At 33.5% G+C, this 25,353-nt stretch overlaps 1 protein-coding gene and 1 non-coding gene across 3 annotated transcripts in view; both read left to right on the top strand.

The window, feature by feature from the left end:
* Positions 1 to 23,881, top strand: part of LOC113493442 — a 29,808-nt gene extending 5,927 nt beyond the window's left edge. Inside the window, exons 2-8 of one of the 2 annotated variants that reach the window (XM_026871430.1) lie at positions 4,880 to 5,003; positions 11,944 to 12,021; positions 17,533 to 17,568; positions 21,603 to 21,694; positions 21,943 to 22,037; positions 22,280 to 22,388; positions 23,545 to 23,881. In XM_026871430.1, coding sequence (XP_026727231.1) covers positions 4,907 to 5,003; positions 11,944 to 12,021; positions 17,533 to 17,568; positions 21,603 to 21,694; positions 21,943 to 22,037; positions 22,280 to 22,388; positions 23,545 to 23,568 — 531 coding nt within the window. In that variant the 5' untranslated portion in view covers positions 4,880 to 4,906 and the 3' untranslated portion in view covers positions 23,569 to 23,881. The remainder of the gene's footprint in view (positions 1 to 4,879; positions 5,004 to 11,943; positions 12,022 to 17,532; positions 17,569 to 21,602; positions 21,695 to 21,942; positions 22,038 to 22,279; positions 22,389 to 23,544) is intronic. The other variant, XM_026871431.1, reaches the window with a different exon arrangement.
* Trnan-guu lies at positions 7,029 to 7,101 on the top strand. The gene has a single exon. It is a non-coding gene; the product is annotated as a tRNA-Asn (tRNA).
* Positions 23,882 to 25,353: the final 1,472 nt, after the last annotated feature.

Raw genomic sequence — 25,353 nt, 5'->3', positions numbered from 1 at the left:
TGGCATTTTCTTTTATTGGATATAATTAGCTACATGATATTTTCTTTCGTTTTGTACACATTCGTAAGGTCAGGAGGTCATTTAACCTATGACCGAATATATTTTTTACCTCAAAGTTACTGAAAATAAAGTGATGTAATCTATTTATACTTTACAGTTTTTTTCTACGTTCAAACAACTGTTTTCTATAAAATTTTAAAACCTTTTATTATGGATTTTACTATAAATTAGTTTGCTTGTGAAGTTGGCCCAGGAAGTTTGGTTTTGTTAGTTACATAAAAATTGATCTCCGCATGACTAAGTAATTTAACCCTTGTGTCGAAGGGTTTTTAACATTAAAATCACATGCATCAAAATACCCATACTCAAAAATAGGCATTCGTGGATCACATTTTCTTCGCATACATTTTTTATTCTTGTGGGGTAAATTATGTCATTTGAGTCCATTTGATTATAGAAAATTTGTCGATGTGCAAATCTCGAAATAAAAGTATAACACAGGTGTAGAGTCGCAAACAGCTAGTAGCGTTATGCCTATTAAATATAGAATTATTCTTCAAAGTATTCTTCGGTGATTACATTTTAATGCAATCCGTCTATTTGTCAGCAAACAAAAGAATAACTATCTCTCCTATCATAAAATTATAGAATCCTTTCTTTCATAACTAATTAAATGAATAGCTTTCATCTTGGTAAAACTTCTGCAGGTACTGAGAACAAATTGAAAATAATTAATTATACCTCTACTGGGCTCTACTTACTTTTGAACTTCTTTAATAATAGGCATAATGATATTTTAAAGGAAAGGTTTAATACCAGTTATGAATCTATCATTACTAAGAAAACTGTTTTCGATATTTGGAAGAGTAAATAATAAGAGTTATTTATTTGCATAAAACACACATGAGATGACGGTTCTTATTCTTACATCTTTGACAGTCGTTACAGGTAGTCAGAAGCTTGAAAAGTCTGACAACCAGTCTAACCAAGGGGTATCGTGTCGCCCAGGTAACTGGTTTGAGGAGGTCAGATAGGCAGTCGCTCTTGTAAAACACTGGTACTTAGCTGAAACCGGTTAGACTGGTAGCCGACCCAAACATAGTTGGGAAAAGGCTAGGCCAATGATGACACATGAGATTACATTAAAATAAAAACAGAGGAATTATCTGAAACAGGTGTACAAATTGATTATACAGGCAAACTGAAAGTCCTGTTTAAATTACATTAAACATAACACACTACATTACATTATTTGTAAGAGTTGACTATTGATTACCACACTTGTTCCCTTTTGATAATTAACCTACAAAATTTATTGAGTCCTTTATCAAGCACATGTAAAATATTAGATCAAGATATAAGATTCTCAATCAACATCACAGAAGAGGAGGTTCTCAATTCGTCTCTATTTTGTTTTTTTTTTTTGTTACCCTAGAACTTCGTACGGGATGAACCAATTTTGTTAATCCTTTTTTATTTAACGTGAATTGTGTCATTTGGTCACATAAAATTTCATTATTTGTGGCTCAGCACTTTTTAATTTGAAGTCGGTTTTATATTTATTACGTTGTTAAATAAAAACAGTATTATTACATAACTTTTTGCCTATTAATCTGAAATAAATTGAAAAGTGTAGGTATACACTACACCTACGTAATTCTCTGTCATTTCTAACTTAAATCTAAATATAAAACATTGTTATATCTAAGAACAGGAACAAATATAATGCAACACAGAATCACTAAACAAAACTTGACGTTACTTGGAATCATGTGTTCGTGCTCGCGTGCACTTATGTTGATATTACTAGCAGTAAAATAGGAACACCTAAAATAAATATTTTTGAAATTTTCCACTTTATTCTTCTTCGCTTTTATTTCTGTTGCCCTTTTCTATTTACTTTTGCCCAGTAATGCAACTATTTACAGGTTTTTTTAATGAAAATGTAAATAATTTATTTGCTGCTTATTTTTTAAAGTTGATGAAGTGGAAATGATAATCCTGGTTAAAATAATCTTTGCACAAAAAGGTCACGACGATATAGTGCAGTCAAAATCAACAATTTTATGACTAACTATGACATACTTACTAAATTATGTGGTATGCGCTCAGGATTACAAGCAGAAGTCTCGTTTCTAAACTTTATTGGTTTAAATAAGATTAGTCTTTATGTCTCCAGCTACAAACATGACTACCGGCTTAAATCTTATCATACAAATGCTTGTCTTATGCGAGGATCAAACCCGTGACACATCACGCACAGTGGGTTTTGCGTGGTGACCTATAACTCGGCCATATCTATGTAGTTATACTATTTGCAGCCAGTGGATAGAAAAACATAGGTTTTACTACAGTAAAAAAAAATTAAGCTATACGCGCTTGAATAATGCCTTACCATCTAGCAACTAACAATGAGTGTTATTAAAGTAAAAAAGAATCGCCCGAATTGCATATTCAAATTTTATACCACGTTATTTAGTTGGTCATTAGAGTATGTGAGTATTCAACATGTCACATACAAGCACTTCGCCTCCAGTCAGTCGTCGTATAAAAATAACGTCCATTCTCCAGTAAGATGTGGTTGTCTCGCGTTGGAGACATGAGAATGCATTGTTCTGATAAACGCCGCTTCTGTAAATGATATGGCTTAAAACATAAGCCGAAGCGGAGCACATTTTTGTTGGAATAAGCTGATCTTTGACCACTTTTGTCGACGTTACTTTTCGGGTTAATAAATATTCTGAGCTTTTGTCACTCAAATAATGTGTCTTTTTTGTATTTGTAAAAGTTTTTTCGAAAATCGGTTCAGAAATTCCTGAGATCCCCAACGATGACACAGACTCAAAAACTTTACATTGTAATATTTTTTACTCACGGCTTTCCAAAGTCATCTCTTGGTTTTCCATCAGCAAATTTTGCACGCCTCCGATTTGGTTCCAGGTAATGCAATTAGGTCCCCACAAGGGAACCGGACAGCGCAACTGATGTAATTTACATAATATGACAATTGCATAACGACTTGCGTTTAAGGTGGCGACCGACACTTAACTTTAATAAAAAAAATATTAATAGAAAATTTACGGTTTTTATCTATAAATATTCTTGAGTATCTTCCTACGTAATAATTAGTTGTCTCTTACCAACTAGTCTCTTCGCACTCATTCTCCATCGCGATTCGCGATCAAAATCTACGATCGTGCAATCTAATATATTAGACGTTCAATCTGCATTGCGACCATGGATTTCGGAATTGAAAACTGTAGCTCTATTATTTATTTACGTACGAAAAGTAATCCTAGGTATTAGACCATAGGATTTTTCTTTGTTTGTTATGTGTAATCCCACTAATATTAAAAATGCGAAAGTTTTTATGTATGGATGTTTGTTCCTCATTGACGCAAAAACCTCTGAACAGATCTAGACGAAACCTGGTACATAGATAGTTTATAATCAGAATTAACATATACATTTTCCATGACCATTTTCGATTTTCGCGGGCCGGCGGCTTGTATAAAAACATGATAGGTACAAAGGTACTGCATATTTCACGTTAGTCGCCAAAACCTAAGCATTATACTGCAGGTTCTGCTACGATTAGCATCTCCAACATTTTTCCGCGCAAAAGCCTTTGCGATTAAAAGGCTTACATTGTGGCGATAAATCTTTAAAACAGAAACTTTTATAACTTTTATAAGTTAATTACGATAACGGTTTGCGCTTTTAAATTACGAAGTTTTTCTCTAGTATTGTTAGTTTCACTAATAATACAATCGTTCGTATTTATGTAGGAAGAATTTGTCAGTTTGTTCGATTTTATGTTTGTTACTTACTAAATAAAACAACTAAGATGTTGAAATTAAGCATGTAAAGCTGATAATCTAGTTAAATGAAGACTCATTCAATCACCCGAAATGTACTGTTCAGGGGATCAGGTTATGAGGTGTCTGATAAAGTAAGAATAAAAAAATCTCGCTATTTCATATTTACATACTGATGTAAAAAAATAACTAAACTAAACGAAATCTGACAACAATCTCTACTTCAAACGAGCCATCTATTAACTCATGTACAATCTTCCAAAGCAATAAAAAAAAACAACAAAGAATGAACTAGTTAATCAGTTTGCGCTCACAATAACTATTACAGAACTAGTTGCAGCTCTCTCATTTGAACTAATTAGACGGAGACCGCGAACTGTCCAAGTTTGCTGCTTACCCCGCTTCAGTTGCAGTCGTTATGTTTGCTTTATAGCTAAAGAGCTTTGAAAGTTTCAGGTATAAAAGTAGAAGTTGTAAGATTAATATTTTGTAGGTAAAATATGATCAGTATGTTTATCAGGCTGGTGGTCAGAAACTAATAGATTAAGGTCATTTTCTTCGTCAATTTTTTTAGGAGAAGCTTTTTTTAATACTTTGAGACACTTCATCCTCATCATTTCTTGCATAAATAACTCTTAGACCTTTTTTATTGGCTTCAAGATGGAAAAAGGCTGTGATATATTTAAAGCACTCAGATGCTACGCGTAGGTATAAGAAGATGTTATTTTAGAAATATAATTAAAACCAACTACTTAAATACTTACTGTTTATTTGTGTAGCCAAAACTAAAAAAGGAACTCGTTTATTTTACATGATATTGATCCTTTATTAAATGATGATTTTCTGCAAGTTCTACTTTTTTAGCCACACATATTTATCGGGCTGAATTAATTTCGGCCTAAACTGAGTCTACTCAAAACTACTCAACCACTTACTAAGGTAGTTTTGGACTTTGACAATATCCGACATATGTTTATCAGTCAGTATCATCGGATAGAGACTTATGATGGACAAACCATTATTGTCGTTATGGTGATAATTATTAAATGTATTTGTTACAGCCTCCCCATACAAAGTACCAATCAGCAATGGAGCGCAAATCAGTGAGAAGCAACGCCGCGGGCAACGCCGTCACCAAGGTGTTCGCGCTGCTGCTAGTTATATGCCTCGCCGAGTGTGTCACAGGTATGATAACATATTTTAGTAAACACTTGAAGGAAAATATGGAATTCTATATTGGATTTCTATGAAACTGTAATAGTGGCATTTGGTGCCGAAAACAAAAATAAACTTTCACCATTAATGTTATTTCACATGGTCAGTTCTTGTTTTGATAAAAACATGTTTTTTTTAATCACATTATTTATTGTTCGACTTCCAGCATTATATTTAAAATAATCTAATTGTTAATCTATTCTATCTCACTTCTGAGCAGTAGGCAGAGACATTTGAAAGTCGACTTCTACCTAATATTTGAAACGTCACTCGTCACATCATGTGCACATAAAAAACGAAGTACTCTAAATCATTGGTCACCACAATTCCTGATAGTTTTAAAACAACGATTTATTTATCAATTGCTCTACAATACACTTGAATATCCGACATAAAATCCACACAACTGTCCCGCCATTACTGCGGCCGCCATTATCTTGTTGAGCACGAGTACCATGTGAGATGGACGCGTCATTTGTTCGCAACTACTGCTAGTATATTTGTGAAGAAAATACGTCGTTTTTGTAGCTAAAACCCGTAAAAATTGCTTTTTAGAAATGTGATAGTCGCACAGAGTTCAATACGCATAATTAAGTACTACTACTTTACTTAGTTTATGCACACACAAAACCCATTTCCATATGTTAACCTTGTAAAATATTTGGCGACACGGTAACCCTTTGGGACAATTCCGCTAACCCGGCAAGCATCAGCAATAACAGACTCCACAGAGCTTGTTGACATCTCTTTGAGGAGTGCCGTCCGGCATAGGCATGGTTCTGATCGGGCGGTGAGCTAACCATCTCTCACCGCCCGCAGGCCTGTGCTTACGGCAGCATTTTTTTTATACCAACGGTTATGCTTGTAATAGTGACATTGATCAATGGAGTATAAAGAAGTTATAAGCTTAGTTCACTGAAATAGAGAGATACGCTAAGAGTAGGAAAAAAAATATTAATATAATAATTCTTTATTTGCGTAAAATGTAGGTACATTAATACAATGTTTAATACATCCCATATAAAATTATCCAACAAAGCATGCTATGATTACACATAGTATTTATACACAAACTGTAATATTACTGTCTCCTTATTTTTGTACCAAAATAGCAAGCAATGTACTCATAATAGTAATCAAGATACTCTTGGATAAACAACTCATCAGTGAAACAGACTGTTTGCAGTTTACATACGGTTAAAACAACATGTCATGCAAACAGACAAAATATGTAATTATATAGAATGATAGCAGACTGCATGAATAGTTATTCTTCATAACATACATATATATTGTATATTTATGTATGTGTTCAAGAAACAATCGGGGATAAAATTGAAAATTTGATTTTTATAGCCGCTGGCCATATTTTTTTTCTTCAAAGTAAATACAGCCAGTGTTACAGCACGTGTGGCAATACAGCTAGTGTGCTTTGTAGTCATACAACATTATAATAGTTAAGGCATTCAAGAACTGTAAATTTTATAAAATCAGCATCATAAATAATAACTAGCTGTTGCCCGCGTGCGTGGCTTCTTGACTTCGTCTGCGTGGTTACAAGATATAAGTTATGACTTTTTCTTCGCTCCTATTAGTCGTAGCGTGATGGTTTATAGCCTAAAACCTCGATGAATGGTCGAGTCAACACAAAAAAAAATCAATTTGAACCAGTAGTTCCTGAGATTAGCGCGTTCAAACAAACAAACCCTTCAGCTTTATATATTGGTATAGATATAGACAATGCTGTACTCCTTGACACGGCACGAATCGCAAGGAGGTTTCTTTCTCTGGAGCCGCTAGCAGCTAGGACTCTGTTCCCATTGCCAGTTGGAGACGTCTTTTATATTTTGAAATGTATATACATATGTACTTCTCTTCTTCGGAAATTTAAGAATGTTGTGTGTTTATATTTAAATGTAAAACATCTGTGTGGATAAAAGTATTGCATTAAGAAAAACAAAAGACTGCTACATCATATTCTTATCATCTCACACAGCCTCCGTGGCGCAATGGCTAGCGCGTTCGGCTGTTAACCGAAAGGTTGGTGGTTCGAGCCCACCCGGGGGCGTATTCTTTTAGATACGTGATTTTATAGCAGGTTTAGTAGATTTTTTTTTATTCGAATAATACCCATGTCGATTTTTCTTGCAGGGTCAAGGGTATTTTTATTTTCTGTTGTTTTGCAGGTTCGATACAAAATAAATATATAATTGTATTTTTACACATTGATTTAATCAGAGATCTAGCAAAATAACAACGCCACATTCTCATACATAACTTCTTTGCAACTTCGTACGTACTCATATTTCTAAATACAATAAAACCAACCATTTTTCCAAAAAGATTTTCCCCATAACTCAGAGATAATCAGCTAAGACCATTTACATAACACCACATCCGTATAAGAAGGCTTTATCAAATCCGTACGGATGTTTCATACATTTCGGAGGGAAATTGGCTTACCTATAAAGGTTAAGCTTGACGAAATATTCGTGAATACTTGTGATCATTATGTTGACGCGTAATGGGAGTTGATGTGGTAATGTATCATGGTTTTGGGGGTGTGATACTTAGAGTTTAAGGCTGATTATAAGTAATGTATGGTTTTATAAAATGGTTGTAAGTGGGGATGAAGGTGGGGTAAGAAACGTAAAATAGTATTTATCCTTTCGTAATTCCAAATATTAAAAAGAAGATTTACAATTTTATCGGAACCTTTGCTATCTCTGCTTTCACGGGATAAATTCATGGGAAAGACCCGGTTTAAAGGCTTAAACGGGTACACAGGTCTAACATGTAGAGGTCTTGTTGAAAACTTTAACCTAAAATGTGATAGAGTATCTACTAGACTATGGGAGAACAGACCTTGTAGAATCCAAAGTAGAAGCAGAAGTATTGCATACTACGTGTGTAAAAAGTACGGGAAAAGTAAAGCCGTAAAATAAATCTATTTCTATTTTCAACTTAATTTGTGCTGGACAGGATAAATATACCTTAAACACGTTCGTTAACCTTTTCCTAACATTGTTTATAAACTTTTCAAAAACACAAGACTTGTAATTTAATTTGACAAAGTTATAACATTTTGCCAATCGCTGACAGTTCTTAAACGATTCGATTTATTTTCATTCGATTTACGAAAATCGTATTTGTCTTTTGAAAACAAATGTTCGGATAGGAATGGTTTTGATTTCTTTGAAATGAGGTTGCAGTATAGAGTTTGGTTACTTTATTTGTTCATGAGCGTGATATGATGCCAAGACTCTTCTTTTAAATTAATCGATAAAGAAAATTAATTACTTGCTTGGCAGAAATTAAAGTATGAATAACTAATGATTTTAAGCTTCACTGTACAACAAAAACAATTAGTCTTCATAAAGTCAACCAAAAATAATAACAATTATTTTCGAATAGATCTTGAATATACTTGAAATCTATTAATTAGTAAAACAACAATAGCTTCGGAATACAAATGGCCTCTTAACTTGATAATATAAACTTTGTATCACCATTGTTTTGACAATTGGCTTCAAGTGTTTAAACAATAAATAAATAATTGCCTAAACAAATTACGTGGAGGGCTCCGTTTAAGATTTGATAATTAATGATTCGAATTGTACTATTTTTGTATGGTTTATTGTGTTGTGGAGTTTGTTCCGTCATTTATTCTCAATTGCCATAATATTTAGGGATAGGTACGTACAGTTTTGGATACTTATTTAGTAGTAACGTTCGTTTCGGGGATGAGTAAACTTTAAAAAAAACTTCAATAACGTCCACTTATTATAAACTTAATTACTTATATACTGAAGATTTTACCGAGATTGTAAATCTTTTCAAACATATTGCGTGATCTAAAAAAAATAAGCATCAATTAAAATACGAAATTTTCATAAAATAGCACATCAGATTTAGCCAGCTTTTTTTGAAGGTTGTTTCAAATTATAAAAGTCGCGATCTTATTCCAATTTCTTTAAACAGATTAATTATTTTCTGTGCTCATAATTCATTTTTTTAATTCGAGATTGAATAAAAATACTCGTAGGAGTGCATTTGACCTGTTCCGCCTCGTAAAATGTACGATCTTCATTAATTGGAGTGGCACTTATAAAAGAACATAATGTAATTACGACCATAAGCATTAAATTTAAATTTAAAATTACTCTTACGAAAAGACTTCAATAGAAAAGAAAATACAAGAGTATTCCAGTCACTCTGAACGAAAAGACAACAACGGAAAAGAAGTTTTTTTTGCTTTAAAAATGTATCATCAATTTAATTCATAGAAACACTAGCAAAGGGGTGAAACCTAGTTATTGTTGACCATAATCTTACGATCTCGGAGCTTACAAAAGCTAATAAAGACTTTATATAGAAGTCTTAACAAAACAGATATATGAACATAAATATTATATCTAAAACCTATTAATTTATATCTATATTTGATACAAGCAATCAATCCGTGGGACGATCGTAAATTGACATGTTTGTCAAAGATATTAACTTATTTAATGGTGTCGTAAATTTATTGCAAACAGACCGAAATAGTTATTGTAATGTTATGTGATGTCTTTAACAACTAAGAGCCAGATAACTTAATGATAAGTATCATGATCTTGGACTCAAGTTGACATTGAGACGTTTACAAAAGTTGTTATGTAGTTTATATGTCCGCATCGTCATCGTCCTAGCCTCTTCAGCTAAGTACAGCTAAGTAAGTAAATGTTTTACAAGGAGCGACTATCTATTTGCCCTCTTCAACCCAGTTACCTGAGCAGCACGATACCCATTAGATAGACTAATTGTCAAACTTCTAGCTTCCGACTACCCGTAACGACTGTCAAAGATGTAAAAATAACAGCCGGGACCCACAATTTAACATGCCTTCCTAAACAAGGAGGAACTCGTTATGAAAGGATAGCCACCCATCTACAGACTAACCGCGTCAAGCGTAGCTTATCCCGTGATCGATCCACTAATGCAGTTATAGCTTAGCCAAAATTAGGGGAGACACTTTTGAAGACGTACGAAATAAAATGAAATCATAACTATTTATTTGTTGTAAGTAGGATAAATCTTCACTTCTATGGTGCATATTTTTCAATGTGTACATTTCTAGTCAATACAAGTTAAAATCAGCTGCCACCAACACAATCATTAAAACCTTAGTCAGCCGTCATGACGTCACAATTCACACCCGTTCAGCTAGGTAACGAGTTTAATTAAACAAAATGCATAATTAAAGTAATCGGTAAAAGGTCGTGAACTTCCATGTAATAGCATTTATTATTCATTTGTTAGTCACAATTATATGATACGACGCATGCATGTTGGGGTAGGTCTAAACTGTGTACAGAGTAATGATTGGAAACAGAGAGTAAGGCGTTAATTTAAATATTTTTTGTTACTTACTTAGGTACAGGCTTACTCCGTTGGCTCAGCGACCTAAATTGTCTGTCTGCCTTGGTCTCTGATATAAGAGAACATCACTTTACCCGATCCTTTGTCACTATTTTTATACATTTTATTTTTTATTCTTAAAATCATTGAGACAATTATGAACTTGCAATGAAGACTTAAAAGTAATTTACATTTTTAGCTCTTCTAAATATTTATACATGTTTTTTAATGACTCGCGCAATAATATTATAACTTTGTTTCGAGAGGAGTGACACGAGCATTCAAGTCACATGCACCAGATACCCAGACTCAGAACAAGCATTTTCAAATTCTTGTCCAACTTGGATCGAAGGTGGGACACGACATGCTCAGTTGGTTGGTCCTAGAGACCTAAATACAATACGTATTATCTAATGCAGTCTATCCAACAACCCATGTCCTTCGTTACGACCCCTAACAATAATTGCCACTTACACTAAACTTCTTTAATCCAAAAAGCAGTAACAATGTTGTTTTATGACCAACTGTCACTTTGAATTCTGCCGATAGCTAAAAGAAAAAAGGATCTTAAAGAAACTACTGTTAATCTATATTTGAGTAGCAGATGTGGACTTTCGTATACAAAAGTCATGTAAATATTTTTTTAAAGAACGAAGAAAAGAACATGATATTTCCATAATGCAAGAAGATAAGTGCAGATTCCACGGTATTTATATTTTAGTCTTGATAAAAAAAAATCGAGATTAAATATCATTGTCCTAAAATTTCAACAACAAACAGAAAAGACCCCAAACATCCAAATTACTTAACACTTTGATCGTATAAAAACAGAAGCTATATATATCTGCGGTACATTCAACCCCTCAATCAAACAGTCCAGCCGAGCATAATACAATAAAATTCCAATACAATACATTTAGACACAGTTTTTAATCCCTCAATAGAAGCGTTTTAAACGTTTTAAAGGCAATATCGCTGCGTGAAAGCCTTTCTCGTTGGCGAACACGCCGGGGGCTCCTATTTCCGATCTGAACGGCCAACAATACAGGCATAAATGTCACTTGTAATCTTCGCACTGTTTAGACGTTGATTAAAAAATGTTTCTAGTTGTGTCTAGGTTTACGAGACGCGTTTTAGGGTTATGAGCGGATTTAAAGTGGTATAAAATGCCGTAGTGTGTTTTTTATAAAATTGTTCATTGTATGAAGTTGTCATAGATAGTATGTTTTCTTTGTCATGACAATATTGTATGATTAAAATCTGAGATATCTTTATGTACCTTCTGAAAATAGGAAGCGAAGCAACCGAAGACTTTAAAAATATTCAGGTACTTATTCAATACTTCTGTTAAACTTATTTTTTTTGAGTACTCGTACTTAAAAACTTTTTTAATTAAGAACTACACCAACTACTCTAAATAAAATAAAAAACACAACGTTTAAAAATATCGTTATTTTACTCTATACGACGTTCTAGTACCTTAAGCTAATCACATATATTTCATTCACAGAGCAGAGAATTAACAGTAGGGGTAGCAAAGCGTCGACCCTTCTAGAGAAGGTCGGTGGCTGGCGCAGTCAACGCGGAGGTATGTGAGGAACGAAACGCATGCGCTTCGCTGTACAAACGCAACGAACGAATGACCGAATGAACGAATGAGTGAATGAGTGAACGATGTTGTTTAATGCACGTTTTTCTTTTATATTTCGTTGGGGAATTTTGTTTGAATCGCATGAAAGCTAATATTAAGTTTGCACGTTGTGCGTGGTTATTTTATCGTATTGGTTGGCTGTAGTCAGAGTATCCATTGGTTTAGTAGCTTATAAATTAGTACTTTACCGTAAAAACCAACAGAATGGAATACAGTAGTTTAATTATGAGTATATTTGGTTTAATCGATAAAATACTCACTTTATAAAAACTTATGTGAGTTTTACAATTTGTAGAATTTTAATTGTAGCCGTACGTATTGATGTTAATTAGAGTATAGTTATCTTGAATAAATACTTGGGTTATTATTGTTATACATTCAAGAAGTAATGAAAATTCACAAAATTATAGAAAATATACCTATCTTTTTTGGTTACACATATGTATATTTAATTGATGGAAGGCTAATATTTTATTAAGAAAGAAAAACCCTGTAAAAATATTAATTATATTCTTGACTGCTGCCTCTGTGTTCATTCTCTACTCTGTACATATTCTTGGAGTTTGTTTATTAATGTTTATAACTCACGTGTGAATTGTCAATTCAACAGTTTTATAAAGGTTTTATAGGTAAACACGCCATGGGTCGTTGTTACTATGCATGCGTTTGCATACTGATTCCATATTACCACGAAGCTTTCCATGAAATTAGTTTATTTTTCTAAGAAAATTTAATTGTTTTCCCTTCGTTTATTTAAGTTTTTCGAAGTATATTGTCAAGGTTTCGTAGTAAAGTTTGTTTTTGCGTGGCCTTAAATAGATCAATTAAAATCAAAATTAAACATTTTAATTAACGTTTAATGTTTATTCTATAACGTAAAAACTATGCTGGCTAACGATAAAGGTCTATCTTTAAATGGATGAATACTGGATAACTGATAAACATATTAATACATTTCTAAATAAATACATAATGAAGATAAATTACAACAACCCCACACAGAACAAGTGATCGTGCTCATCACACAAACCTTTGTCTGGGTGGGGATCGAACCCACGACCTCCGATATACCAGTCAGGGTCACTAACCACTTCACCAACAGGCAAGTCAAGTCGTTTAAAACGTTGGTAGTGGTAGTGGTAGTGGTATTAACAATAGTTAACCATTTAGTCTGACTAAACCATTGTGACTTTTACATGCCTATAATTGTTGGGTTTGAAAATATTGATTAAACTTTTTAATTACACAAAGAACATGCAATTTAGACATTATTTTATAAGCACGATAGCTATGGAGACAATTTTGTTGTAATTGCTGTGCCTGGTAAAATGTTTACGTAGAATAATACGGGTGTTTTAGTAAATTAAAGTTGGTAGTTGAATTCGTGGAAAATAGTTAACCAATCATATGGAAAAGTTAGGAGATAGTTATGAAGTTCTATTACTATTATTATATTATTTTGCACTATTATTAACGTTAGAATGTATTTTCTAAATACTAAATTACCTGTTGGAGTCATTGTCCTGAAAATACAGCAACCTAACACTTTGACAGGACATCATATTCACCATTAGATATTTTAATTGTGTAAACCAAGTGCTAATTAATCCTGAGGGATCCGTAAAAATAAATATCATCATTACTTCATCTCGATCTTTTATTTTAAGAATTCGTTATTACAGCAGCAAAATTATACATACATCACCAGTTTCAAAATGTCAATTGTCTATTTTGGTTCATGAGATAAGCCTAGAGATCGACTTACAGACATGGTAATTGTAATAGGTTCTCATTTTTACCTTTGAGTACGGTAATTTTCTTATCATAAAAAAAATCAAACCTTTCAATAAAAATATGTTTTCAAATAATAAAAACACATATCACTAAGCGAATATCCCATACGTCTTTATAAAACCCATTGAAAAACGTTTCGAATGAGGACCTTTCAAAGCGAACTCTTATTATAGGTCTCCGGGGAAATCTGTATGCAGCTAGAGATTTATCTCGAGCCCAGCCTCCAACATATTGTAATTCCCAATAATACACGCCGTGTTCAAATCTAATTTGTTTCAAATTCATTTTATTTGTGTTCCGTTTTGTTCAGTGTTTTTTCAGAAGTGGAAATTACTTGATTGATTGTCAGGATTAGTTTACTTCAAGTTAAAAAGTAGTAGTTAATTTTATTGACGCATTCCGTTTCATTGATTGTCCTCTAGCCTTCGTGCTGGTAAGCACAGAAGGAAAAATATTTAATAGTCATTAATGACAACCAAGTTTTGCTACAAGCTTAAACAATTTTGTATCAAAAAAGGTTGAGGTTAGATAAAAATGGGTAGAGCCTTTCTCTCCACTCGCTCCATGTAAAATATGGTAATAAGCTGAATCAGCTGAGTCTAACGCAGCTTAGAAACAAACAAAAATAGAAAAACGGAACAGTTTCAAAATTCTTTACACATAAAACTGGACTAGTTCTGCTAACGACACCGGGAATTCCGTAATAGGCTAAAGAAAAACCAATTAACCCCATCAAATTATTTACACCCATCAACAAATTTACGATCGTAACACCCGTTGCTTTACGTCAATCTTTGTTTTTACCAATTGTCGTCAAAGTGCAAACAGAAAAACATAGAATTGTGTTTGTGAAAATTTCGACTCTTAAACTATCACGGTTCATGAGTTACACCTCGGTGACGGTCAGATAGACAGACAACGGACCTTCAGTAACAGGGTCCGAACACTAAAAACATACGGTATTCTTAAAGCTTTTCTGTGTCGAACTTAAAAGCTCGAAATACTTGAAAGGACAGCTCAATAGAACTCTCCCAAACAAAAGACAACAGGATACTCACCTAAGTACACTGCACTTTCAGCTGTTGGTGTACAAGGTGACATGTCATACTTAGAGGAGAAAACAATGAAATAGTGAGTGCGTTACTGCTTACAGCTGTTTCACACATGCTTTCCTTTTACATCTTTCGTTCGTTTTGTAGGATACATTTTTTTTCATTGATATTTGGAATGTGAGTACAACTTCGAACATGACACAGTATTTGGAGTATTTGGTAAAAGTTTGTTTTTTTCTGAAGACGAATTAACAGTATGAAATTACAGTCATACGTCATTAATTTGTTTTTATATTAATATCATCGGTTATCATAAAAAATTGTATATATAACAATATAAGAATAATTGTTACTAATATTATGCAATTGTGTTGCCCAATTTAAAAATCTTTTTCCAACCTTAAATCTCATATGTCCATAGTGTGTCACCAATACTTTGCGATTCTAAATTTAAAATCACTCTCCCATGTCACAAGTTTTTTTTTAAACTCAATTGCGTAATTTGCGTAACGTAACCCAACTAGGGCACCAAACTCATTGGTCGAATGAAGTCTAATTAAGGCCTATCTACTCAAGACACAGTCTGTTGACCTTAATAAGGCTACCAGTGTTACAGGCCAACAGGTACACTTATTGGACAACTCAATGCCGTTATAATCGTATTACGGAGACACTCACCGGTAATGCATCGGTGGAGGTCCGATATATCACGTCATGTTGTTATGATAGAGGCAGTTTAAAGGCCAAAATACAAGGTTTAATAGTTGACTATGTAAAAAAGAATGTGTAGTTATTAATATTGATAGCAAAATAATCAATATACAAGCTTTTTATCTCATTAAGAAAAGACAATGTTTTGGGAAATCATCTTCAAAATGTAAGAGTTAATTTACACTTTTCCCGCCATACTTAGATTACCCTGAAACTTGCTTTCACGGCCTAACTCACAACGCTCCTCCTATACATATTATGTAAAAAATTCTACTTAAATTCTACTTTATTCACTGAATAATGTTAAATACTAGCTGACCCAGCAAACGATGTTTTGCCGATTTTTTTTTCTAGTTCCATGTATTTTTAACGCCACATTATAAAAAAATAAAAACGAACAATTTCGTACAAAAAGAAAAACATTTTTTTTTAGTGTGAGCAACCCTTATCTCTTAGGGGTATGAAAAATAAATATTGTTCTATCCTCTGACCTACCCAATATGTATACAAAATTTCATAAAAATCGGTCGAACCGTTTCGGAGGAGTACGGTTACTAACATCGTGACACGGGAATTTTATATATTAGACATTTAGTTAATTTTGAGAACAAGTCATAATAACAATTAGAGTAGTAAACCTCTTCTTATACGCTTTTAGATAATCATGCTTATATTACTTGTGTTGAATGCTGCTTTTAGTTTTTAGGCCTTAGGTTGCATATAAATATCAATTGAAACATTCTGGATTATTAAACACCTTTCGCATATCCACACTCACTTGAAAAACTGACAAATGGTCCAAGTTATAAATATATACTTTCCATAAAAACTAGTTTAATAATATAATATATACTGGGACAACTCACACACGGTTATCTGATCCCAAGCTAAGCAGAGCTTGTGTTATGGTAACCAGACAACTGATAAACTTACTTATATATTTCTAAATACATACATATTATAGATAAATTACATCCAAACACCAAAACAAATGATCATGCTTATCACACAACATTTGTCCTGGGTGGGAATCGAACCCATAACCTCCGGTATAGCAGTCAGGGTCACTAACCACTAGACCAACAGACCCGTCAACAGTTGCCGTATGTTATTTAGACATACTAGTTTTTATGACTGCATATTATGTATTGTATTTATGTAGTGCAGATAAATAAATATTGCATTCATATATGTAGTCACGTGAGTTTATAGGTTGTACATAAACCTGTATAATATGATTTATATACATACGCAATTTTATAAAATTTTTATTAAATCATATCATCGGCCTAGCCTTTTCCCAACTATGTTGGGTCGGCTTCCAGTCTAACCGGTTTCAGCTAAGTACCAGTGTTTTACAAGGAGCGACTGCCTATCTGACCCCCTCAACCCAGTTACCTGGGCAACACACGATACCCCTTGGTTAGACTGGCTGTCAGACTTTTTCAGCTTCTGACTATCTGTAACGACTGTCAAAGATGTAGGAATAACAGCCGGGACCCACAATTTAACGTGCCTTCCGAAACACGGAGGAACTCGTTATGACAAAGATGGTCACCAATCCACGGACCAACCGCGTCAAGCATAGCTTAACCTGTGATCGAATCACTTATGCGGTTATAGCTTAGCCACGAGCTCCTCCCTTCTATTAAATCACATACGGGAAGTTAATACTGTCTAGGTAGTTTTGTTTTATTTTGTACCGAATATAATATTGTAAAATGTGCCTCTTGCAACAAATAAATTAAATTATGATACTGACAGAACTGTTGCCCTGGATTGAACTTTCAAAATGTAAAGCTAGTATTTTCTTCAATTCTTTCAACTATTTTTATCTCCGTTTCAAACTTATATTATTTAATACATATGCAATTTTTTTGTTTGTTTTCAGGTTCGTGCCTAAGTTACGGGCATTCGTGTTGGGGAGGTGAGTTGCAGTTTATTTAATTTCTAAAATAATCCTCAATATATTTGATTTAAATATTCAGTCGCGTTTCATTTTAGAACAGAAAGTATCTATTTTGACTCAATTTTTCTGTAAGGTTTTTTTATATCATTATGGTGTATGATGAGCTTGTACGAAAAATATTCGAAGACTAATTTTATTTAACATTTTTACTAAAACTGCCTCTTATACATCGCTCAATGGATTTTTCGAACAAATCAAATGCTTTTTATTTCAAGTAGGCCGTTTACCAGGCACTTTCAAAACGTTATTGATGGCTCTCGTTGCTCGTGCTTAATATCACATGATACATGCAAGTTAAGACTGGTATATTCCAGATACCTGTCATCTCCACCAACGCTCAAAGCGCCGTCCTTTTATAACTCTACTTATCACACGATTATTGGTTTCGTTTTAATCTCTTTCGGCTTACAAGCGTTGTTATTAATACATTCCTAAATTCTAGTGGACATTATTACCGTTTATTGGTACTTGTGAAACTTTTACCGTATCTTAAACATTAGATATTGTGGGGAAATTTAAGCCTTTATTTCGGCGCAACAATTTTATCGTGGGAAAAATGTTGTGCAACATTGTCGTAGGTATAGAAAAGTTTAGTACCATGATAATGCAAAATTATGAAGTAGTAGTTCAGTCAAACACACAATGCGTTTACTTGTCAGCTTGCTTTCACTTTTAACTCAATACTGGTTGTGAATACGTAGGTCCTGTTGCCGGTGTCTTTATATTATTGGGGGCGGAGATGGATCCAACAAATCACTATCGTAAAGTCAGGATGACTCAATATGGTGGTTAAAAAGTAAAAAAAATCGGTCCAGCTGTTAACGCGTGATTCCGTTGACCAAGGGAAATATTGATTCATCTATACTAATATATAAAGCTGAAGAGTTTGTTTGTTTGATTGTTTGTTTGAATGCGCTAATCTCAGGAACTACTGGTTCAAATTGAAAAATTATATTTGTATTGAATAGACCATTCATCGAGGAAGGTTTTAGGCTATATACCATCACGCTGCGACTAATAGGAGCGAAGATACAATGGTAAATGTGGAAAAAAAAAAAGGGCAGGTATAAATCATAACTTATATCTTCTAACCAGGCGGACGAAGTCGCGGGCAACAGCTAGTTTTTGTATAAATAGATTAACATATTAAAATTTGTGAATTAAATTTTCATGTCGTCTCAAACCACGTTATATTACGACGGCAATACGAGTCACCTGTAACGTTTTAATCCAATATGACGCTGGAACCAGACTCATTAGTAGGTATACGCAGTTTATTAAAACGTGAAGACATTTATAAGCTGATGTTTGAAGCTAAAATGTTTAAGGAATTAAAAGTACAAGAAAGTGTGTTCATAAATCGGAATGAGTAATATTGTTACAAGGTAAACATGCAGATAAACGTGTTAATACGTAGTACTAGGCTTTCTCCAATCAATAAGTAATATTAAATTGATAACACTTTTTTCTCTCTCCTAATGATCTAGTATAATATTATTAAAGCAAATAAACTATTTATGATGTATGTGATTGACTATAATTTGGTCACTTGTTGATAAATAAGTTTATTATGTTGAAAATTGCCCTTTCAAACAAATATCAAAAGTAAAACTACGTATTGAATCTATTGTTGAAATTTAGACCACTCGGGGCTGAACCGAAACCTTTAAGGACCAGTATTTCGGGAAAACACGAGATGAGGGATGAATATTAATTTCTAGGATAAAATCTATTGGATATCAATGGTTTAAATTTTAAGTTTTAAATTAGGTCTGTAGTACTTGTATTGAATATTAATGATTTTGCGGATATTAGTTCAATACTTATGGAAAGAAATAAACTAAAATCTCGATCTCATTATTATTACAATATTCATCCAAATTTATTATTTGCTCGAATGCAAATCTTACAATGCACATACAATGATTTTCTGTTATACATTAAACTTTTTATTTCGGTCAAAGGCAATCCGACTCAAAAGGCGCAGAGTTCCGTACAAATATGCTGATAGTCAGCCATCAAAATGTATAACCGTGCCAGCCACTGCTTAACATGTATTTTCATTTTGGTTACAAAGTTGTTACTGCGCGCTGCGGTAAAATAATCCAGCATACACACATTTCTGTTATATGATCAACTTCAATCCTATTTGCCTCATAAGTAAAGCAAATGAGGCAACAAATAAACAGGCAACTTTTGCAAAGTACTGTAAAGGCATTAATGCCTTAAAGCGCATGTCTAAGACAATAATGCGATTGCTAACAAAGGCAGCGAAGCGGAAGACCTATACTTAACGGAGGCTTTGCCTACACCTGTTATACTTAAAGATATATCAGCATTAGTGTGTCAACGACCTTCAGGAAAAATAGCAAAATATACTCTAAAATGTTGGCGGTAAAATCAAAATTCGGGTTTTCACGGTAGCGATTTTTTTTCTGTTTATTTATTTTTGCTGTGTCGGTAACTGTGATAAATAGTTTTGTGATCGATTAAAATAGGGTAAAAAGAGAGGAATTTGTGAAGGGATTAGGTTTTGTTGCATGAGTTAATTTTAAAAAATCAGCACTAATTTGTATGTAAAAAATGGCGAATTTAAAATCTGTCTCTATTTACCACGCCAGAACTATTCGCTCCGTTTTCGACCATTACGAAAATATGTACTACATTCTAAGAACTCTACAAAAAATATCTTAAGATAAATGGGGTTTTTGACCTAGTGGAAATCTCGATATACTTTTTCCGCCCTGGAAAGGAAGAGGAGGCGTTCCGGACTTCTGCCGGCTATAATTCTCAGAGTGCTTTTCCGTTTCCTTGTCTACGCGGAAACGTTATTTTAATGTTCACTAGATACATTACTGAAATACAATTAATTGTATGAGGTCATTGTTGCTTTCGTTCTACGTACTGCCTATTCAAAGAATGACCGCTCTGCAATGTGCGCCACGTGTCAAGGTTTTGATCAACAAGTATACGACAAGCGTTTGTGTGATCTACGGATGTTGGTCCTGAGTCTGGTGACTGTAATGTTTGTGAAAACCAACACAAGTATCAACTTCTTAATGTGGGAGTCAATTTTTCATTTAATTTTTCTGGAAATCGCCCACATAGCGAGTCATTGCCACCTTTGTATTTTTACACACACAATTGAAACTTTCCGTTGTTCCGATATTAAAATTATTGACAAGACCAGTATTGGTACTATGAGGTTTAAAATCAGGGCAATTAGAATAGAAGAAGCGAGAATAAAAAAAAAATACTCTTAACTAAAAATGTCTTGCTTTAATATCTGGTTGTATTGTCCAAGATTTTCAATGAAACCAACCCAACGTGAGTCCAGTATGATAATCATGAGATCAGCTAGAAAGTTCCCACAATGAACAGGATATTGGCAAAGTGAATGAACGAGTTATTCTCGGCTCTTGTCCATACAATGCGAGTTTGAAATGGAAATTAATGGGAGTTGTAAAGTGTAGGCATCTATGATTAGACAAAGGTTTGGGGACTGTGAGAAATAAATTTGAATTTTATCAATTACTTTGATCGATATCGGCATTTATCCGCAAGATAATTAGCTCAATAAAACACAAGATGTCGTTTGAACTTGAAGCATATACTTAGTTTATTGCTACGAGTATGGCAAAATGTTACAAGGCATAAAAATGGTGCGGAAAACATTTTTCAATTTTTTTATTTCAAAAAAATGTAAGTTATTTTCACAAAATGCCTGTGTCTGGAGATATAGAACAAGCACGAGTGGATCACACAAATGCTTGACCTACTCGGGCATGGTACCCGGGACACAACGCGCACAGTGGGATTGGCGTGGTCACCTCCACCACTATTTGCTATTTTTGCAAGAAAGACTCACAAAACTAACTTCTTTTCGAGTTGATGGGAAATACAGACCCCGAGTTCCAAAACCTAGTCACTTTGATAGGTCAGGAGTGTTCATGGAAGAGCTAGTTTTTGACTGTACGTTTGGTATGTTTCAGCTCATGGTAAGCGCTCCGGCAAGCCCCCCGCGTCCGCTCCCGACTGGTACATCACCAGGCTTCTTCAGCGCATGGCCGCCAACGCTGAAATGGTAAGAGTTTAGTTGTATATTTATCTAACTATAGCTGCTGCACTTTATTTAAGTTGTTAAAAACTTGTTGTCTGGCTAAAATCATCATTAAATGATGAAATGTTGATTAAAAATCCATCTATTTTAGTATTTTTTTCAGTCTTTAATGTGTAAACATTATTCTAAAAGTTTTTTGTACAAGTATTGAAGGTAAAAATAGGTTTTTTGTATGACAACGCCATCTTCATTGTAACGCCGTAAACTTTCAGAATCGTGCCAAGCAGCTAGCTGCGAAGAACGACGACATTAACGCCATCTACCAGTTGAACATGCCAGACGACTCGCCCGTGAACAACAAACTGATGTAAGTATTTACCGCAAACTGCCAACAGATGGCATTACTTGTAGCTTTGTGAACTCTAACAAGAGTTGCTTTTCTCAAGTACTTAATTTAAATATTTATAAAAGAATCAACTTTTTTTCACCACGTTCATAGATGCTTTGCTTAACCTTGTGATTTCTGTGTTAAGTATGAACCTCTCGATTTTCAACTGTCATCCAGATTCCAAATAAAATTAAAATAGTTAATATTCTTCTTTTTTTCAGTATTGATAACGATGACGGACCGGTAGAGCTGCCCCTCAGCAGGAATATGGAAGCCAAACCGATGTTGGACGATGACATAATATCTAAGATGAAAATCTGGCAGCTCATGGTAAGATATTGTAAATGAGATCATTATTAGATTTATCATCATTATTAAATAAATAAAAAGTCACTAGAATGAAATTCTAGAACCGCGCAACTGGATCTTTTAGTTCCGAAACTTATCGTTTCTTTAGCAACCTTTAAGTACATAGATTTTATTTGTTTTATCTATAGATATTGCTCTGCTGTAAGACAGCAACAGCTTAACAAAACATTAGCCTTTTACAGACCGGAAATAAATGTATTTTGCTTTAAATATTAATATGATTGAGACACACATTGTATTCTATTGAATACGTTTATCGAAATGGAATAACTTTGTCTCTTCTTTTTTAATCGACTTCAATAAACACGTTATTTTTAGAAAATAATGATCCTCCGTGAGTTAGGGATTTATTTTTAATCAAAGATGCAATAAAGGCACCGCAGATAATTAATAAACAGCACCTATATTAAAATACGTTCCTTTGCAAAGAAATTCTCATTAACAATCTGCGGCCTTATAGGCCCTAAAATAGGAGGAAGATGTTTTTATTAGACTTCTTTCTAAGTACTTCATAGACCCAAAAGCTTTTTTTACATAGTGATGTCATTTTCACGTATGTACCAATCTATTGCGCCTAATTTGGTGTATCTAATACGTAATTTTGCTTTTAAATCGGGAGATAAAATACTCCGTACTTACCCCTCTAGCCAAATGAAATTTGTATAAGCGTCGACATCAATAAATAACGGTTAAACGAAGAGAAAATGACAATTAGTTTCTATAAGTCACGTGACTTTGGCCTGTCATTTCCATACATTCAAGTTTTTGAAGATAACGGTTAACGGTGAAAATGTCACTAGAAGGCTGTTTTAATTATAATATAATATATCCTGGGACAACTCACACACGGTTATCTGATCCCAAGCTAAGCAGAGCTTGTGTTATGTTGGTAACCAGACAACTAATAAACTTACTTATATATGTCTAAATACATACATTGTATAGATAAACTACACCCAAACACCAGAACAAATAGTCATGTTCATCACACAACATTTGTCCTGGGCGGGAATCGAACCTACGACCTCCGGTATAGCAGTCAGGGTCACTAACCACTAGACCAACAGGCCCGTCTAATTATGAAACAAATACATATTAATATTTTCTTTTTTTCCAGAGAGAATCACCCGAGGAGAATTAAATAAAACTATAGATACCAATGATTGACTGACGTTAAAAATTTCAACATTTCTTTTCTTAAATCCATTTTATTTGTTCCATTTAATTTCATTAATACTCTATCTATAATTTTTGTATAAAAGTGTCAATTGTAAGGCTGGGTTGCAATTGGCTATAGTTATAGACTAGACTGTAAGGTAAAATGTGCCATTTGTTAAACATATAAGGTCTATTTTTGTTTGGCATGTATTCAGTAAAACTTGATGGCTATGATATATTAAATACATATATAAATATTCCTTTATTAAACGACTTTCCGATTTGAAATATAAATAATGAACATTTAAATTAAATATAATTATATTATTTAAATATTAATAAATAATTTTAATGTACAGTTATTATTATTATTATTCTATTATTATAACATTATACGGACTTGCTGTTACAATGTGTTTCATGAAATAAATTGCATTTATTCTTAGTTTAACTAAAGTCTGTAAAATGTAAGGCTTTTACGAAACATATGTATACCTATCTATTTGTAAAGTAGAGACAACCTGTTCATAATTGTTGGCGTTATTATATAAAATGAAACTGTATTAATATAAGGCAGATTCATCTTGGACATTTTGTTTCATTTGTAACCTAATAGTTAGACAATAATACCTAGTTTTGTAGCTACCTTGGGCCGTCCATGTCTATTCTTTTATAGAGCAGGGATGGATAACTGTTGATAGATACCCTATCTCATTTAAGATTAAAGTCTTTGTTAATCTTAGATGAAAGTCAACAAGGCCTCTACATGCTGGACCTGTGTCCCCTTACATGCCTTTAAAAGTTTAGTTTTTCTCCAAGTTCAACTAAAGTCGCTATTGGGGCAAAAAATGATTTTGATTTGAATCTAGAATTGATAAATATAAAACCTAATCTTTAAAATGGCCATTTCGATGCAGATTCCTATAAAAAAAAGGTTTATCTGAATCTGTTATTAAATTAGAAATGCAAAAACACTGGCTTCGCTTTGACAAATAGATCTCACTGAAGCACGTAAGAAACTCCTTAAAGTTAAAAGACAGAAAGAAACCGAAGTTAACGTCTAAATTAAAGGTAATTTTAGCCTGAACAACATATTAAACTAATTCACTCACTAACTAACTAACACATTAAAGTAATACGTAGAAAACTTAATTTTAATATCTCCCTCCTACCACGATCTTAACATCGTAAAATTACAAGCACTATTGTTTTAGCTCATGTACTCAAAAAGAAATTACAAGTCTTCACTAGACATCATTATGACAATAGCTTTGAACTCTTTCAGACAGATAGCCAAAGGGTTTTCACTAAAAGCATCGCGGCTATCTACATAGAGATAAATGTTAGTGTAATTATGCCTACCCTAAAACTATTGTAATTGCCACAAACTACCAGAGTTGTATGGTGCAATTTGTACAAGATAGCGTTTGGCTTTTAACAACCTCTAAGGCAGTTAGAAAGGAACGTTATGTTAAGGACACCCAAACTTATAACAAAAATTCGTGGATGTTAATGCTTGTGAAATACGAAAACGAACCAAATACGTCGCGATCGATATAATTTTTCGTGCTGGGCAAAAGCTATAGTCATATTTCTATAAATGAGAATTGAACAAAAAATATCGCTGTAAAGTTAACACTTCTCAGATAAAGCTTAGGTATATCGATTAATTATGTTAACAGTTCAGCAAAAAATATTAACAACTTCTGGACCTAAAGGGTAAAATGGCATCCTATTACTGAGACTCCCACAGTCTGCCCATCACGCG

Source organism: Trichoplusia ni, chromosome 4 (assembly GCF_003590095.1).
Source record: "Trichoplusia ni isolate ovarian cell line Hi5 chromosome 4, tn1, whole genome shotgun sequence".
NCBI classification, from domain to species: domain Eukaryota; kingdom Metazoa; phylum Arthropoda; class Insecta; order Lepidoptera; family Noctuidae; genus Trichoplusia; species Trichoplusia ni.
Note: the sequence above shows the minus strand (reverse complement) of the source record. Positions and strands in the feature narration are given on the sequence as shown.